The sequence below is a fragment of the Chionomys nivalis genome, chromosome 3 (genome assembly GCF_950005125.1).
Source record: "Chionomys nivalis chromosome 3, mChiNiv1.1, whole genome shotgun sequence".
In the NCBI taxonomy this organism is placed as follows: Eukaryota; Metazoa; Chordata; class Mammalia; order Rodentia; family Cricetidae; genus Chionomys; species Chionomys nivalis.
Window position 1 is genome coordinate 122,770,793 of NC_080088.1, and position 18,657 is coordinate 122,789,449.

At 49.9% G+C, this 18,657-nt stretch overlaps 1 protein-coding gene across 2 annotated transcripts in view; it reads left to right on the top strand.

Moving 5' to 3' along the window:
• Grk3 (G protein-coupled receptor kinase 3) overlaps nucleotides 1-18,657 on the top strand; it is a 103,198-nt gene that overhangs the window by 67,774 nt on the left and 16,767 nt on the right. For both annotated transcript variants that reach the window (XM_057763841.1, XM_057763842.1), the window contains 4 exons: nucleotides 4,310-4,388; nucleotides 5,995-6,125; nucleotides 9,352-9,446; nucleotides 12,297-12,404. In XM_057763841.1, the coding sequence (XP_057619824.1) occupies nucleotides 4,310-4,388; nucleotides 5,995-6,125; nucleotides 9,352-9,446; nucleotides 12,297-12,404 (413 nt within the window). The remainder of the gene's footprint in view (nucleotides 1-4,309; nucleotides 4,389-5,994; nucleotides 6,126-9,351; nucleotides 9,447-12,296; nucleotides 12,405-18,657) is intronic.

Genomic DNA, 18,657 nt, shown 5'->3' on the forward strand with positions numbered 1-18,657 from the left:
CACATGTTGCTGTTAGGCTCTCGACCCTCACGCAGACATCAGGGAAGGCTCTGGTGGCAGGTGCAGCTTTGGTGAAGTAGCTGTGGGTTTTCCCAAGCATGAACTTGAAAGGAGGCAGAGATCAGCACCAGGCTGTGGTCTGAGGCTGTGAGAAACAAGGCTTGCATAAAGGATTTGAAAGACTCAAACTTGAACGGCTTGCATGTTGAGAACTTGATGGTCAGGACTGAGGCTGGTTAAAAAAAAAAAAAAAAAAAAAAAAAAAGAAGGTGTAGATCCCGCTGGCTGGAACTGGGTTGACGGGAGCCTGTACCTGGCACTGGATGAAACCACCTTCTATGGAGCCCTGGGGATGCTCAGAGACCAGCAGGTGTGGGGCTTCCATCCTGGTCGGCTATCCACTTCTTTGTGGACTCAGGCAAGCTGTTCCCTATTTAATAGGCTTGGGCTTTACTTCCTGGGCTTTGAATTAAGGAAGTGAGACCTGCTGGTTTTTTAGAGCCTCATTCTAAATCTAAAACTCATTCATTTTCTTACTAAAGGCCCTTGCTTTCTCGGGGAGACACAGCCAGCCTCTTTGCAGTTTTTCGCGGCTGTCATTAGAAGGACTACAAGCCAGCGTGTTCCAGAATCTTCCCTGTACGGGCCTCCAGTGTCCTGGGTACAGTTCCCCACCTAAGCTTGGAAAGACCCTGGCCTTACTGAGTTTAGGGTCCTCTGTTCCACTGAGCTGCCCCTTAGATCACAGGGCAAGTTTTAGGGGAGCCCCACTGAGGATTAAGGGGGAACTGTGGAGCAAAATAAGATGGTTTCCCCAGGTTGTGGGGAGATCTGGAGAAGCATGGGGGGGGTGCTATGCTGGCTGGTTTTGTGTCAACTTGACAGAAGTTAGAGTCATCTGAGAAGAGGAAACTTCAATTGAGAAAATGTCTCCATAAGATCAGTCTGTACACAAGCCTGTGGAGAATTTTCTTAGTGATTGATGGGGGAAGAGTCCAGCCCATTGTGGTTGGGGCCATCCCTGGGCTGGTGGTCCTGGGTTCTATGAGAAAGCAGGCTGAGAAAGCCATGATGAGCAAGTCAGTAAGCAGCACCCTCCATGACCTCTGCATCAGCTCCTGCCTCCAGGTTCCTGCCCTGTTCCTGCCTTGTCTTTCCTCAGTGGACTGTGGTCCAGGATATGTAAACCAAACAAACCCTTTCTCCCAACTAAATCTTGGTCATGTTGTTTCATCACAGTAATAGTAACCCTGAGTTAAACAGGGCCCAGAATGCCACTGGCTCACAGGAGGACAGCTCTGTGCTTCTTGTTCTTGAGGACACACAACACTTGGCATCAATAAATTCGCCATCTCAGCAGAGGACCAAAGAGGAAGCTGTCGTTCATCTTGACCCAGTTTTCTCTAGAACTTATGGAAATGAGTCTAAGTTTGTACACCGCCTCTCTGCGTCTGTGGTGTTGGGATTGCAAGCACAGGTCACCGTGACTAACTCTTTAATATGGGTTCTGGAGATCAAACTCAGGCTGTCTCGCTTGCGTGGTGAGAACTTACAGATTAAGCGTCTACCTAATACCAAGGTTTTAAAGAAGTTTTCCTGTGGAAACCTCAGCACCTTCTTTGGATTTTAATAATTCACAGTGATGAAAAAGTCCATATTGTGTGGATAGGCCGTGTTGTGGTTGCAACCCTCTAGTGGTGAGGTGTAGTTGGAATTTTCTTTGGGCCACCTAAATAATGTCTCCTAAATAGAGACACAGAGACTTGATGAATTGTGAAGGCCCAGCCATAGTTTAGACTTGCCCACTATATCTTTTAGCCTAATTTAACCTGTTTCTGTTCAACTATGTTTTGCCTCGGGTCTTTTTACCTTTAGTTTTGTATGCCCTACTTTCCTGCTTTCTCCGTATCTGGCTTACTGGCCCCCTGTGTCTCCCTGGTGTCTCTTTTTCTTTTTCCTTTAAAGACTAAATTCCTCCTCCTTCTTACTGTCCTTGCACAGAAGTCCTGCCTATACCTCATCCCTCTTTCTTGGTCATTCAACTTTTTATCAGAAATCAGGAGCCTAAAGCAGGCAAGGTAAAACAGAAACACATCTTTACATAACTAAACACATCTTTGCGTAGTTCAGCAAGGGGAACACATCTTTGCATAGTTAAACAAATATTCCACAGTGGTGAGGTCATGTGAAGAATCTGGACTTGTGAGTCCTGCGGAAGAAGAGCAGTCATGAGGACTGGTCATCAGGAGAAGTAGCCTTGTCAGAAGTCCTGAAGTCACCCAAGTCTTGGAACACCAGTTCCCTGCCCAGGTCATTCCTCTCCTGAGCTTTCACAAAGTGGCTAGCTCTGCTGTTAGCCCGACCTACGTGTGACTGAGTCTGCTTCTCTCTCCCTGAGAGCATGAGATAGCCTGTGTTGCTGCACATGGCGCTAGCTCGATGAGCTGGACAGCAGGGTTGGCAGGAGCTTCCCCAGGACCAGATCCAGCTTGACAACCATCTTCTAGACAGCACCTGAGCCAAGAACGGCTCATCCGTTTCTAGATGGAGGAAAAGGACACAGAATGTGCATGGTCTGCAGAGCCTGAGCTCCTGTCTAGTGCTTCTTCTGCTGACTCTCCTCAGGGGCCTTTCCTGGGCTGGGCAAATCCAGCAGAGCGGTGTGGCAGCTCTTGCACCTGTGGCACAGGTGGGCCCCCGACTGTCTGCCTGGTGTGGAGTTGCCAGGTCATGGGGTCAGCAGGTGATGCACAGTACAGGTAACAGCTCCAAACAGCTGGTCCCGGCTCAGCACCTAGGTGTCTGAACAGTAGTGTTGGTACAGAGTGTGAGGCCAGGCCATACTTTGGCTTTGTTGTGCAGATGCTCAGCTGTCCAGCACTGATAGAAAACACTGACCCTGCCTGTCGCCTTTTATGTTGCATTCATTGCACTCAAGTGACCATCTGCATGTGTGCTCACTGGAGAGTTCCTTCCTCAGTTGCAATGTTTTGTGCTTGAACTTAGGCCATGCCGTCTGAACTACATTTACCTTATGAGCAGTTCTGTGTGTGTTTGTGCACACCTGTTTGTATGCATGTGTATGTATGCTCCTGTATACATGTGTACACCTGTGTGTATATGTATATATATTATATGCACTTGTGTTTGTGGATACATGTGTGTATACCTATGGATACGTATATGTATATATATGAGTGTACCTGTGTGTATCTGTGTGTGCCTCTATGTGTGTGTACACATGTGTATACACGTATATTTATATAGTGTGTGCTCCTATGTGTGTGCACACATGTGTATACACGTATATTTATATAGTGTGTGCTCCTATGTGTGTGCACATGTATATATGAGTGCATATATATGTGTAATATGTGTTTATTTTTGCTTGTATATATGTGTATATGCATGTGTCATCTGTGTGTGTGTGTATGCTCACCTTATGCAGAGGCATGGGGATACTTGTCCATATGTGTGCCGGTGGAGGCCAGAAGTGGATGCTGGCTTAATCTGTCACTCTGTACCTTGTGTTTTGAGACAGGGTCTCACCCTGAACCTGGAGCTCACTGACTTGGCTAGATGGACAGCCAGTGAGCCCTAGGGATCCCCTTGTCTCTGCCTCCCCAGCGTCAGCATTTCAGTGTGTGCTGAGGTGGGTGCGGGGCATCTGGACTCAGGTCCTCATGCTGTGCAGCAGCAGTGTTCCCACCAAGCCTTCTCCCAGCCCCGTGAGAAGTCATCACATCCTCTGTGACTTTCCAGTTTTCCACAAAGCGTGTCTGTACTTTAGTTGCAGTCAGCCTTTCAGCGCTCATTTCTGGTAGGGTTCTGTGGAATCCATAACTGATTCAAGGGACATGGACACCCATTTACTGTGGAGTTACTCTGTCAGTCACTCTACAGCATAGGTTCCACCTTCAAAAGCTAATTTCGTACTAATAGCACAGACACCAACCACCCTCTCGTTCGGTTCTCCCGCGTTCAAAGCAGAGATTCAAATACATAGTTGACTAGCCAGAACCCAAACCGTGGCCAGCAGAGGCCAGTGGGGCAGCAGCATCCCTGGAGGCTCTGAAGAGAGCAATGCCAGGTTGAGTCAGGGTGAGAGAATGTCTCGAGTTCAGCTGCTCTGATGATGGCCTGTCTCTGTCATCAGCAGGATCTGTTGCTCCATGGTTTCTAAAGTGACCAGTACATGTCACACTCAAGCCAATGAGAAGGAGTAGGAGTCTGCAGTGGGGTGTTTGGTGGTAGAAATGGTTTCTGGGGCGGCTCCTGTTCTTCTCAGACTTGTGTTCATTCTCTCTAGGACTGTCCCTTCATTGTCTGCATGACTTATGCCTTTCACACACCGGACAAACTCTGCTTCATCTTGGACCTGATGAATGGTAAGCAAACCCAGGGGTTCACCTGCAGGGAGAGCTCAGTGTGGCGTTCATTCTGAGCTGGTGGCACCCAGGCATGCTGGACTCTGTGAACTTGTCCCATAATTGTAATCTCTTTGTAATTTGGAGGGCATCTTTGCCCTTTGGACTTTGGTAGATTCATCTTCAATATTGGCTGTGATTTCTCTCTCAGCCTGCCATTCTCTCTCTGGGAAGCTGGATCTAGAAACTTCTCACAAAATTAATGCAGGCCTTGAAGTTTTACCTTCTGGACTGCAGCTGCCCCCAATCTTTAATTAGCTTATTTCATGGTCTCAACTCTTGGGAATGAAATATCTCCCAAGCATATAGGCCAAACACAGGCATGCATTGAGAAGCTGGCTTTCCAGGATTGGTTTGTGTGGGTCCTGCCTTGCTCCTCTGTGTTTCCGATGTCCTCAGGACTCTGCGTTCATCTTTGAAACATGAACGGTCACCCTGAAAACACACAGATACAAAATGTTGAGCTGCGGAGGCTTTCAGCATGAGAGTGTGATATTGGAGCACTTGGAATGTTTTTAGGAAAGCTGACATGAAAGATGAACCATTCAGCCATTCAGATTCTTTTTATTTTTTTAGTTCCCTTGAAGTTTTATTATGTTTTGAGTGTTTGATTTGAGCTCAGATCTACCCCCAAAATAGGAAGAACATAAGGTCAGTAATGAGCCAAAGATGCCAGAGCCAACAGCACATGCCTTGCAGATCCTGTGTGTAGATGGGCAGAAGGGGGCAGTGCTCATGGAGGGGTGAGGACAGAGTGGCCCCTTCCCTGCCGGGGTCAGGCTGGTGGAGGCTGAGCTGGCCCACTGGGAAGAGCTTGGAGCCCTTTATTTAGTGTCTCAGTACATGTGCAGTGAGGGAAGAGGTGTGTGGGGTGCAAGGCAACAAAGTCTGCCATGTGACAGACTATCATACACCCCTCCCTGCCATGTGACAGACTATCACACACCCCTCCCTGCCATGTGACAGACTATCACACACCCCTCCCTGCCCTGGGCCTTATGGACTGTCCTTGAAGCAGTGAAACTGTTTCCTTTTCCCAACATTGTATTTTGAACAATTCTGAAGTTATGGCTAGGGTAACAGTTTCATGAGGTTTCTTGGATACCCATCGCCTAGGGTTTGCCAGTTACACTTCACTGGTTTGACAGCATTGACAGCATCATATCCCTTTCCATGGAACCAGTGTTGAAGGCTTTTCTTGTTTTGTTTTTTTTTGGGGGTTTTTTGTTTGTTTGTTTGTTTGTTTTTAACTGTGGCCTATTGAGGCGGTCATTGCTTTGGAACACTATGTAGGGGGGTTCGGTTACTAGGCAGGTTTAAATAGTCAGTGGTCCAGCTGGCCCATGCTTGGTGGTATAATTGGTAGCCGAGCCACAAGCCCCTAGTGGTGGCTCCATCTCATCCACTTGAAGTTGTTTCTATAATGATCAACACCTTTGGTCAGATTACAGAAACCAAAGACAGATGTCAAGGCAAAAGGAAGAGCCATTCTGTTTTGCTCTCGCACCCCTGTTATTTAGGGTGACCCCGTCTACTCTCAGTGAACATTCTGGGTCTCTGGTTGCAGGGGGCGACATGCACTACCACCTGTCCCAGCACGGGGTGTTTTCTGAGAAGGAGATGCGCTTTTATGCCAGCGAGATCATCCTGGGTCTCGAGCACATGCATACACGCTTCGTTGTCTACAGAGACCTGAAGGTGAGGAGGATTGGGGTGTGCCCACAGCAGGGACGGTACCTGTGGCCAGTCCCCATTGTCATGGCAACCTCAGTGCCTGCTAAGGTACTGGGTGGAGAAGTTCTCATGCTAGGTCCAGATGTTACACAATATAGGAGATGCTGGTTGGTATGTTTGGGGCATTTCCAACTTCGTATATAATCATGGTTTGGTTGACGCTCACTAAGGAACAGATCTTATCCTGCTGGTGGGTCAGGGTTTGAGACGGATAAAGACAAGCTGTGGGCCAAGATAAAGGATGATGGAGTCCTTGCTCCTGTGAACAAGGCTGGGTGGATGGAAAGGGGTGGGTTGTGGATTGCAGCTCAGTTCATAAAACTTCCTGGGGACACCTTGTGGTCCCTTACTGAGCTGAGATTGACTCACTGAGTTGTGGTCAAGTGCTTGGTGCTGGGGTCTCCATGCAGGAGGGAATATGGGTGTGTCCATGGTGACACTGTCTATGTGTGATGCAGACAGAGAAGAAAATAAAAGGGACTGCATTAGTCAGGGATTCTATTTCTGCAATAAACCTCCATGACCAGCACCAACTCAGGGAGGAAAGGGTTTGTTTCATTTTATAGTTTGTAATCCATCATGTAAGGAAGTCAAGACAGAAGCTCAAACAGGGCAGGGACCTAGAGGCAAGAGCTGATGCAGAGGCCATGGAGGGGTGCTTGTAATGGTCTGCCCTGTCCCTTTAAGAGATAAGCCCTGCCCACTCCCCTCCCCTTGGATCTTCCTTCCTCTTCCAGCCTGCAAGCTCCCTCCTTTCTGTCCCTCTCTTCCCTCTCCTGAAGAGGTAACTTCTGCTTCTCTCCCTTCTCCTCCCCCCCCCCCCCCCGTTCTCTCCTCACCCTCCCTCCCATAGCCCACTGAGTAAACTCTACCCAAACCCTCTCTCCGCATGGTACGCCTATCCCTCTCTGTCTCTCATCCGCTGCAGCTCCTCGAGGGACTGGCTGACCCACCAAGGGCTCTCACCTGCCCCGTGGCTCCCTGCCTGGTACCCACTGCCCCTTGTGGCACGCTGCCCACTGCCGCCCCTTGGTGACGCGGTGTTTAACTTTTACCGTTACAGTGCTGCTTACTGGTTTATTCCCCCACTGCTTGCTCAGCCTGCTTTCTTAGAGAACCCAGGACCACCTGACCGGGGACGACACCACCCACAATGGGCTGTGTCTACCCCATAAATCACTAATTAAGAAAATGCCCTACAGGCTTGCCTACAGCTTGATCATATGAAGGCATCTTCTCAATGATGGTTCTCTCTTCTCAGATGACAAAAACAACAAACAAACAAAATCATCCAGGGTGAGACCCCGACAGATTATAGACACATGTGTGGGATGTCTCAGTAGCATCGAGAGGTAAATTGGTAGAGGTGACAGCATAGGATAAGAGAACGCCAAGAGAAAGTGCTAGTGGCTGGTTTCTGTCTCCTGGAATGGTCGAGTATGCAGTGGTCTGAGATGAAGTCCAGTTACTTTCTCCAGGGCTCTGTGAGACGGACGTTGTGTTGCTTGTTTGAGACGGGTCTCCCTGTGTAGTCCAGGGCGGCATGGAACTCGAGATCCTCCTGTCTCAGCCTCCCTCTTGGAGGCTTGTACCAGCCTGTCCTGATGCTGATAGATCTAGGAAGCAAAGTGCTATATTTTGGTTTTGAGCACATAATTTCTTTTCCCCAAATACTTCTGAGAAGTTGAAAGTGTTCTTTGTGTTAAAGGATTACTCTCTTAGCTTTCTTTCATGCGTGCATACAGAAGAAAAGATAATTTTTTATTGAACTAGAAATAAGCAGATGCTGGTGGGCTCATGGCATGTTAGCTGTTCATGAATTTTATGAGGAACCAGATACATGCTGACAGCTCACGGAGCTGCTGCCCTGTGTCTTAATTTAGACCCTGGGATGGCTTTAGACCCATGTCTCTGCTGTGTTTTGTTTTCTAAGCTTTTTAGTAGGCAATGATGTTATTCAGTTCCCATTCAAATTTAATCCAAAGCATGATTATTCATGCTTCAGTATTGTAAGAGCTTGTCATTATTTTTATTTTAGTCAAAACAATAGGTGCTTCACGGCAGAAGGCAAAAAGCTGTTCCTGAGGAGACTGTAGTTGGGTGTGTGGGGGCGTGGCCTTTGTTTCTGTGATTGTTCTGCCCAAATCTAATCTAGATGGAAATTGTCCCAGTCACACCAGAGTCAGGGTCAGACTGTTTAGCCATTTGCTAGGGCCCTCGTCAGTGATGGCTCTTCATCAGAATTAGCATGAAGCTTTGGGTCAACAGTTGCACATCTTGCAAGATCCCTTCCTTGTCTTGCCCCTTGAAGCCATGTTCTCTAAACCTCGTGGTCCACAGATGACCTCCAGAAGCCTGTGCGCCTGCTCCCCATTGCTAGGATGTCCATGCGGCTACACCTGAGCTCTTGGGGTAACCCCATTGCTAGCATGTCCCTGAGGCTACACTGGAGCCCTTGGAGTAATGGTGAAGACATGCTTTCAATTCTATAGTGGGAACCCTGCTGCCCCCCACCCCCACTTTGGGTGTCATTCTCTGGTGGGGTTGGTGTAATGGTTAAGATAAAATGGTGCAGTTCCCTGAGGGGCAGTAGTAGGCCATAAGGGGCAGCCGGGTCCCACCACCTGAGGCCTCTGTGTGTCCCAGGAGGGTGGGAGGTGGTAGGTGAGAGACCTTGGTAGGTTGGCATGGAAGCCAGTCCCCACAAGGAGCCGCAGTGGGTGAGAGATGGATAGGCATGCCATGCAGAGAGAGGGTTTGGGTATAGTTTATTCAGTAGGTTATGGGAGGAAAGGAAGAGAGGGAGAGAGAGAGAAACAGTGAAAGAGAGAGGGAGATGGGGGAGGGGGAGAAGATGAGGGCAGAGGAGGCTGCAGCCACCTCTTCCAAAGAGAGACAGGGCAAAGAGAGCTCAGGCTGGAAGCAGAAGGAAGATCTACTTGCCTCTGTCGATGGGGGAGGGTGCAGGCGGGACCTGTCTCTTAAAGGGACAGGACAGACCATTACAGAGAGGGCCCTTTGTCCACCTTACAGCTCCTTCCCACTGAAGTCAGCAGAGTGGAGCTATGTTCCTTGTCCTGCTGGCTGATTTGAGAACACAGAGTTCCCCGTGATGACATAGGGATGCCCTGTGGAGGTCATGTGCAGCTCGGTCGTCTCCTGGGGACTCTTGAACTTCTTTTTCTTTCAGCCTGCAAACATCCTCCTGGATGAACAGGGGCATGTGAGGATATCTGATCTTGGTCTTGCCTGCGATTTCTCCAAAAAGAAGCCACACGCCAGTGTGTGAGTAGCATGTCCGCTGCGTTTGCCGCAGTCCACAATGTGGCACCTTTGTTCAGGCAGCACACCTGGCCACAGGTGCCCCCGTCTCCTGCATCAGCTGCATTTTCTCTGTTGTACTCAGTGTCAAGGTGGTGGGAGTGGAGGTAAAGAGCAGAGTGCTTCCCGTCACTGTTTATGGGGACAGACACGGCTCCCGGGGAACTGACCCTGCTTGGGAAGGGGTCTGGTTCTGAAGAAGCTGAAGGTCATGCTGCCCGTGGAATCTGAGCAAGTCAGCTCACCTCTTACCTTCAGTCTCTTCTGTAAAGTAGAGCAAATACACTTTTACCCCATTGCCAGAGTATGTACAGAGCCCGTTGCCCTAGAGAGGCACATGACGGAAGGCTGCCCACAATGCCCCCAGGGAGGGCTCAGGCCGGCTTCCACCTCCGTCTCCTGTACTTCAGGAACTTCGGGGAATCAGACACCTGCTTACTCACAGGTTCAGGGCTTAACACAGGCCGTATCCTAGACTTGAGAGGTGAACCAGTTGCCACAGGGAAGTGCCTCTTGAGCCCACAACCTCTAGCCATCTCTGAAGACTAGGAGCTGCATTTAGTGGTGGCAGAGCTAAGTTCAGGTGGCCTTTGGCCACCTCTAGATAAAAGCCTTGCCCTAGCTCTGAAGAAGAGTGTGCCAGTGACCACCCCAAAAGCCCACTTTCCCTTCTTCCCCCTGGGCCCATGAATGGCTCAGCAGAGAAAGCTGTTGCCACACTGCCTGACCATCTGAGTTCGATCTCCAGGCTCCACATGAAGGGAGGGAGGAGAGAACTGACTCCCATAAGTTGTCCTGTGTCCTCCACACACAAGCCATGGCCTGGCACACAGGCACACACAGGCACTAAATAAATATGAAAGTTTCTCATTCCTAGCACCGAGTCTTCTACAGTTACATTTCACCATCCCTCTGAGCAAATGCTCTCTCTACTGAATGGACCTGGAGATAGGTACCCTGAGTTTCATTCTGTGTGCAGAATAAACACAGACCTTCCTTTTGTGTAACTAGATCTGAAGGGGTGGATTTGCGGTGCTCGATGAGGGCCTGCTTTAAATGCAAACTGCCTTTGAAAGCGCATTGCTCCGCTGTTGATACATGGATGGTAAACTGCACAGTTTCTCTAAGCAGATGCTCTTTGCCCAGAAACTGTTGCAAGGCTCTGAGAGCATCAAGGGTCTGCCCAGCGGGCTATCTGCACTTCCCTCAGGCTGTTCCTTGGCCATTTTTGAGAGATGCTTTTGCATTTTTAATGCCACCCCTCTTTGGCACGCTCTTGTCTTCAGTTTACTGTGGTCATTACTAAACATGAATAGTAGATTCATAAGGATGCATCTTCCCAGAACTCAGCTCTGTGGCATGGCATAGTTTATCCTACTAAGCTGGCCGCCTAGGTCCTGAGAGGTGAATCCAGTCCACATGGAGGCCTGCTGTGCCTGCCTCCGGAAGCGCTGTATTTTGAACAGTGGCTTGGCTTCCTTTACTGTCACTGTGATAGAATACTCTGATAACAGCAAATTAAGGGAGCGAGGACTTGAGTTGTATTCCAGGTTATAGCACATCATGGCAGGGACATCCTAGCTGTGGACCCGAGGCAGCTGGGCACATCACATCCGGTCAGGAGAACAGTCCCTGCTCTGCTCACTTTGTCCCTTTTGTACAGCCCGGGACCCAAGCCTAGAGAATGGTGCTGCCCACTTTTAGTGTGGGTTTTGCCACCTCAGTGTGAACCCTAATCAGTTCAGTTCCAGGCATGCCCGGGAGTGAGTGGTCCCTCCCAGGTATTCCAAATCTGTGTGAACAGTTGACACTGGCCATCTCAAACAGCATTTACAAAGAGATTGGGCTGAGAAGTTGGCCAGGCTCCTGGTTTAAATGCTGGCATCACTTCAGTGCAGATAAATGTACAGGAAGCTAGCAAACTCCAGAGGTAGTGGACACCTGCAGAGCCATCTACATCAGCTGGTTTGATTTCTCCTGGAGGTTGTCCCTCCCCTCCCAAATGGTGGTTCAGTCACGGATAGCACCCAGCAGTCACCTCAAAGGGCTTCCAGGCTATCTAAAACTCAGCTTTCCCAATAAGCATTTTGGAAGCCCTGGCAGGGGCCTCCTCTGTTGCTGGCATGGCTCTTTTGATCTTATGCTGGCACCTTGTGGAAAGCCAGGCCTGCCACTACCTGCCAGCACCCATTTCACGCATTGTGCAGCTCCTTGAAGCCTCCCCATGGGCTCCAGTGATCATCCATGATCCTTACTGACTTGGGGTTTCTGAGTGAATCCTCAGTGTGTGTAAACAAGTCAGCAGCACTTACCCTAAGGCAGGGCATGATTTGAACCTTGCCTCCTGCCATACGTAGGTTCAGTTCACCTCTTGGGCCTTGTGATGCTGAGCCCTGGCCATACTCGTGTTCCCCTCAGCACCTCTTCATCCTCTCATTGACAGAAGTCAGTGAGAAAGAGAACAGCTATAGAGCTGCAGACAGGGGCTTTCCCAACATTCTTTTTGATGGCGTCGTAGATCCCCTGGGTCACTCAGGCTCATCTTGGGGCACAGTGTATGTCCCTATGGGTCTTCACAGACACCACCAGCCAGATCGGTTGCATCAACCCTGGCGGTCCACGGGGTGATAGATGCCTTAGCCAAATTGCCTTCATCCTCCTTCCCTTCCTGTGTGAACTCACGATCGCCTTCTGCAGAGCACTCAGCATAAGGCGTGTGCTCAGGCCATGGTGCATGCTCTCTTCTCCGTGCTCAGCCACTGCCCTCTCAACAAGGGGCGGTGTCCTCCCGTGACCATCTCCTTCCCTCCCCAGGGGCACCCATGGGTACATGGCTCCGGAGGTGTTGCAGAAGGGGACACCGTATGACAGCAGCGCTGACTGGTTCTCCCTGGGTTGTATGCTCTTCAAGCTCCTGCGGGGGTGAGTGGAACCCAGATGTCCTGTCCTGGGGTGCTTGGGTCCAGTGGAGGTTCCTGGGCTGAGGTTAACCCAGTGGCAGAGGGCTTGCCTCATGTGCAAGAGACCCTGGGTTCCATCCTCAGCCTGGGGTGGGGAGAATATTTATAAATTACTGTCTTGATGTCATGTTAAATTGCACAGTGGCCTTTAAGCCACACTGCTGCAGATGACAGCCATGGTGGCTCCTCCTTTTTTACTCAGGCCAGCTTCTATGCTGAGGATTCAGAGATTAATACTTTCTGGCTTCATCTTTTTGTCCCATGCCATAGGTCCTGGGTACCTTAAGCTAGGACTAAGGTAAAAATAAGACTAAATAGAGCTAACCAAGAGGGCTTTGGAGCATTTCCACAGTAAACCATATTCTGGGACTAGGCGGAAGCATTAAAACGTGGATGACCGGAGAAGGTGGTGTGTTGTCCCCCACACCGCCACAAATGACTTCTCATGATTCCTGAACATCAAGCATTTGGGAATTCTGGAGTGTGGGGCTGGGGAGCCAAAGTAACCCTGCCTGAAAAGTTGGCATTTCTCTGTGAGCCTGCTAACATTGTCTCTTGGAAGTTGACCTTTCTACTTGACTGTATTCTAAGCTACAGAGACACTGAGTTGGGCGGCAGGGAGGGGATGATTGACAGCTGACACCTTCTGTGACTTTCTAGATGCTCTAGCTGGTTTTAAGTGGGAGCTTGTTCTAGCGGAACCCAACTGTACTTGCCATTCTCACTACAGAGGTCCAAGAAAGATGCGTGTCCCCACTTCCTGTCTAGATTTCTCTCTTATCAGTTGCCCAGTAGCCTGTGCCCACAGTCTGTTGAGGGTTCACTGCACCCCTGGGAAAACTCATAGGTTCTGCTTAGTACATTTGAAGAGCTGTTGAATGCCATAGTCCCCCAACCTCGGCTCCACTCACTATATCCTGATGCTTCTGTAATCCAATTCTGCTGCGCCCATTGTATTCCCTGGGGATGTAAAATTGTATTACCGCTAAGAAAGTCAGGTCTGTTATTCCGTAATTACATTACCAGTACCATGTCGGTGGAGCCCAGGCGCCCCTTATTCCTGATCCCAGGACTAGCTGACCTGATTAGAGGTTATGCAGAGCAAGTCAGGGGAAGCCATTTCCCAGGGAGGCCCCCTTCTGTCCCCACTACAGTCCTTGCAGGTTCACGGAGACACCCAGGAGTCCCTCCAGTTGCTGGAGACAACAGGGCACAGCGGAATTGGATTACGAAAGCATCAAGCCAAACTGTCCATACGAGAGTCATCAATAAAGGACCCCAGGGAAACGGTGCAAGCCCGAGAAGGCTGGGATTTGCCTCTTCATTGCCGTCCCTAGTGAAAGACGACTTTGTGTTTGAAGAATCGGGAAGGGCTTGTCTGATTACCACTTCAGTCCTATGCAACTGTGATTTGCCCCTCGTGGAGTGAGTTCAGTTTTACACAGCTGCGGTTCAATTTCTGAGTCCTTCTGAATAGGGAAATAGAAAGTCCTTGGTGAAATCCTTCCTCTCCTGGGACAAGAAGTTTCTCTCACAGACCTTAAGATCCCTGAGGACGGCCCCAGGGACAAGTGTGGAGAGAGAGGTGAGAGAGATGAAAGCCAGAGAGTGGGCACAGGTCAGGTGACCAAAATGCCTGACTGCAACTCTTCAAAAGGGAGTCTCATGGAAGGGCTGTTTTGGCGGGGGGAGGGGGGCATCTGGTGAGATGGCTCAGCACAGAAAGACACCTGAGTTCAATCCCTGGGACCAACATGGTAGAAGGAGAGAACCAGCTCCTCAAAGTTGTCCTCTGACCTCTACACATCTCCCCACATGCATGTGCATGCATGTGCTAGCACACACACACACACACACAGAGAGAGAGACAGAGAGAGAGACAGAGAGACAGAGAGAGAGAGACAGAGAGAGGTTGTATCACCTAAGAATCTGTTATATGTGTGGCCATGTAAGCCTCTTGCTTCTCCATGCCAGTTCCCAGGGTCCCTGATTGCTGACTGCCTGTACTGGGGAGGAGTCTTGGCCTAGGTGGCTTTGATGCATCCTCCCCCCTGAGGTTCAGCGCTCAGACCACTCTCTCCCATGCTTACCCAGAAGCCCTTCCAGAGACTGCATAGCACTAGAAGCAAAGAGCAGGAAATTAGTTCTGACTCCTGCGATTTAAGCTTGATAAACATTTATTGAGTACTTAAAGCACATGAGGGCCTGATGCAGAGGAGGAGGGGAAGAGGGCTTTGGGAGGAGGGAGAAGGAAGGTAAAAGAGGGGGAGGCTCCCCCAGAGGACTGGGAACCGGGAAGCACAGAAGTGGAGGACCCACTTCTGGTGTGGCTGAGTGGGGTAACTGTGTGGGAGATGGGGCTCTCAGGATGGAGATGATGTGGTGGGGACAGGTGCAGCTTGCCACAGGGGCCCACTGAGTGGTAATTACTGTCTCAAGTAGGGTATGTTAGCAGAGGCAATGCCGACCTGGGAGGGCCTCGGTATGCGCTGCGGAGCATGGCCTTGTTTCTCGGTGTCAGGAACTGGGGGATTTTTAACAACGGGATGACAAGACCTTGTGACCTGCAGCAAAATGATTCTTGAAGCCGCCTGTAGTGTAGTGGGACAGAGACATGCCTGAGCTGCAACAGGAGGGGATGTGAGGGACAGAATGGTAGAGTCAGCGTAGACAGTGCAGGGACATCCGTGCACCTGGATGAGGAAGGGCAGCAGTTCGCTCTTGGGAGGATGTAGTCAACAGAACCAGCGGTCACAGGGCCCTTTCATGAGCAAGGCCCCAAGGTGGGTCTGCAGAAGGAAGAACTGAGACTAGAGACAGGGCTCAGGGGTGAAGGGCACTCTCTGCTCTTCAGAGGACCCAGGTTTGATTCCCAGCACCCACATAGCAGCTTGCAGCCATCTGTAACTCCAGTTCCAGGGGCCCTGGCTTCGTTCTCTGGCCTCTGCCGGCACTGCAGGCACAAGATGCAGGCAAACAACCAGACCCATAAAGTAAAAACGAGGGGATTTGCTTTAGAGGCGAAGGAACTAGGCAGGGGACCATCCTTCAACAGCCAGAAATAACAGAAGATGCCGCTCATTAAGCTGCCTCCGGGAGACACAGCACTGTCTTGTGAACCTGTCCTTGTTTAGAGGCCCCTGAAGCTGCTCTTCATTGACCCTGAGAAGTGAAAGTGGGTAGAGCAGGACACTGAGTGAGCAGAGCTTGTGTCTGGAGGCGTGCTGCATTCCTGGAGTGACCTTTTCCCTTCCCATCCTATCCTAAGGGCAGCCTCAGCAACACTCAGCTGCAATCTCCAGGGCCACTCAACACTCCCTGGGGATAGTTTTAGTTGTCATAGTTTAGGGTGCTTGGGCAACTCAGGTATCCAAGTGCATAAGAGATTCCCTGTTTCCCTCAGAATTATGGGAATCAAGAACTTTCCCTCTGGGGCAGCCCCCCCCCCCAATATGTCTTCCATCAACATAGAGCCTGAGTGGAGGTCTGGGGTTAGGGTTGAGTGCCACTGGGGGAAAGGGGACCATTTATAGATAGTTACTGGCTCAAATTCCGAAGGCATATTTGATATGACATACAATCTTTCTTGCATTCTAAAATTAAGTTGTGAGAGTGTTTAATCATATGTCACATTGGTTTGGGCTCAGTGTCAACCCTGTGGATTTGAAGTGTCTGATGTGGGAGTGCGTGGGCTTCCTCAGTTTCCTGGCAGGTGTGGGGGGATGTGCTCAGCCTGACACTCTCTAATTAAGAGAGCTGTGTGTGCTTTTACTCGAGATGTGGGCTCTCTGTAGTCAAAAGCCACCCAGAGCTGGGAAGCCTGTCTCTGTACTCTGTGCTGAAGACTATTTACAGAGCCCGCATCAGGGCACAGCTGCCGTCACATGTTCTGTGAGTGCCACTTGTCCTGCTCAAAATGGAGATGTTACTATCTGAGGTTTCTCTTTAACATTTTCCAAAATAGAAAGCCAAGTCCCAGACTTGGTTCACAAAGAGTAATCAAGACTCCATTTGGCAGCTCGTATGTGTGGGGCTGAATACTCAAGTGTTCCTGACGAGATGGCCCAGGGTGGGAGAGCTGGAAAGTCACTTCCCATGTTGCCTTGCTGAGTCAGACGTGGACTCACTGAACTTGTAAATGGGGACTGTGGACCTAGGGACAGATGGGAGCTTGGTGGAGGGACTGAAACGGAACCACGCCACCCAGGTGGTTTTTAATGAACAGCATTTCTTTGGGCTCATGTTCATGGAAGCCAGGAGTTCAGTGAGCAGCTTGAAGGATTTCCTACAGTGTCATTACAGGATGTGGCCGGGCGGGAGAGGGAAGTCAGACTCACCTTTCTGGCTGGCCCCTCCACAACAGCTTTACTCCTTCCTGGGGTTAGAGCCCTCCTGGTGTCACCTTTTAAAGGCCCCCGCCTCACAGGACAGTTAGAACATTTCAACAGGACTCTGGGAGTGACCTTCACACTGTGTCAGAGGTCAAGGATGAACGGAATCTGCTGGCTTTGCACTCACCTGTGTGGGCATCCTTAAGTTCAAGGTCCTCTCCAACTCCTTAAACCTTGAGAAACATAATGGGGGGGAGGCAGCAGGATGGCAGATGGAGATGCCACCACTGACTTGGCATCCCTCTGCCTGGGCCCCGGCGTACTGCTACTTCTGTGGGTTTGTCCAAGAGGGGCTGTCCAAGAGGCAGTTGGTGATTCAGAGGACATTGTCGCCAGTAGCACGCAAGCACTGTCTTCCGTGCTTTGGGCTTTTATTATTTTATGTATTTATCTGATGGTGTCTCGTGTGGTCTATGCTTGCCTGGAATTCCTGCATAGCTGAGGATGCCTTTGAACCTGGATCCTCTGCTCTTCTGCCTCCCTTGCTGGTGCACCACCATGCCTGACTTCTGTTTCCTCTCTGAGCGCAGTAACTGCATGTTTCTTCTCCTTGGAAACAAGGTGAAAAGGACATTTCCAGTCAAATCAGTTCAAAGATTATCACACATCCTTGGCCAGTGTCAGTTTGTCTTGTTTGAATTTTTGTTCAATTAGTGCTCTTAGGAGATGGCATAGCTGTGGTCATTCACCACGGTGCTGGGGCTCCCTCTCTTGTCCAGAGGGAGAAGGAAGGAGACTAAAACCTTCCCTCCAGCAGGAATGGCAGCCTAGGACAGGTGGGACTGGGACTCCCTCCTTTAGAGTTGCTAGGTCTCGGCTTCCATGCATGGCTGCAGTAGGTAGTGTTGGCCTCAGATCCTTCCCAGAGGATCTCATGTCAGTTTATGTCTGACATACCTCATACATGGGCGTGGCCATGGCAAAGACATGCCTCTCTGTCAGGAGACCTGGTCCTAGCCTGTAGCCCTTCATCAGCTTCCAGTACATCACTGGTCCAGGGGTTCTAATTTGCATATTTGAAAGCTAGCTTCTACAGACTTTCCAGGACACAAAAAATATGGCTCACACTTAAAATCCCAGCACATTGGAAACTAAAGTGGGAGAATGGAAGTGAGTTTGAGGACAGCCTGGGCTACATAGTGAGTTTAGGGCCCACCTGGACTACATAGACCCCCCCACCACGTGTGTGTGTGTACTATATAACACTCTCAGATGTTTATGTAACACTTCACATGAACACATCACAGACACTTGATGACCCATGCTCACCACATCAGTTCTCACAATGGCAAGACTACGGAAGCAGCTAGGCATGGACTACGGAAGCAGCTAGGCATCCACCAACAAAGGCATGGATGAAGACAATGTAGCATTATGTTCTGCCATAAAGGATAACAAAGTTAAGCCATTTGTAGTTAAAATGGCTACGCTGGAGCTAATCATTTAATGCCAGCTGAGTCTGCTCCAGAGACACAAGCATCATGTTGTCACTTGTGGTCCCAGATTTTAATACATGTGTGGATTATAGGAGAGTATTGAAAACTGTGGAGCAGAGGGAGAAAAGGGGGGAACAGAGAGAAGGGGGAGTAGGGAGAGAGAAGGGGAAGCAGAGAGAGAAAAAGGGGAGCAGAGAGAGAAGAGGGAGCGAGGGAGAGAAGGGGAGCAGGGGGAGAGAGAGAAAGAGGAGATGATAACATATACACAGCTGAAAATGGCCTGGTGTAACTCTAGATGAGAATAATAGCTTGAAAAATAATAGTAAAGAAGTATATATAATAAATAACACAGCAAAGAGGAGTCCTCGGCTTACCAAGCCCGTCTGGG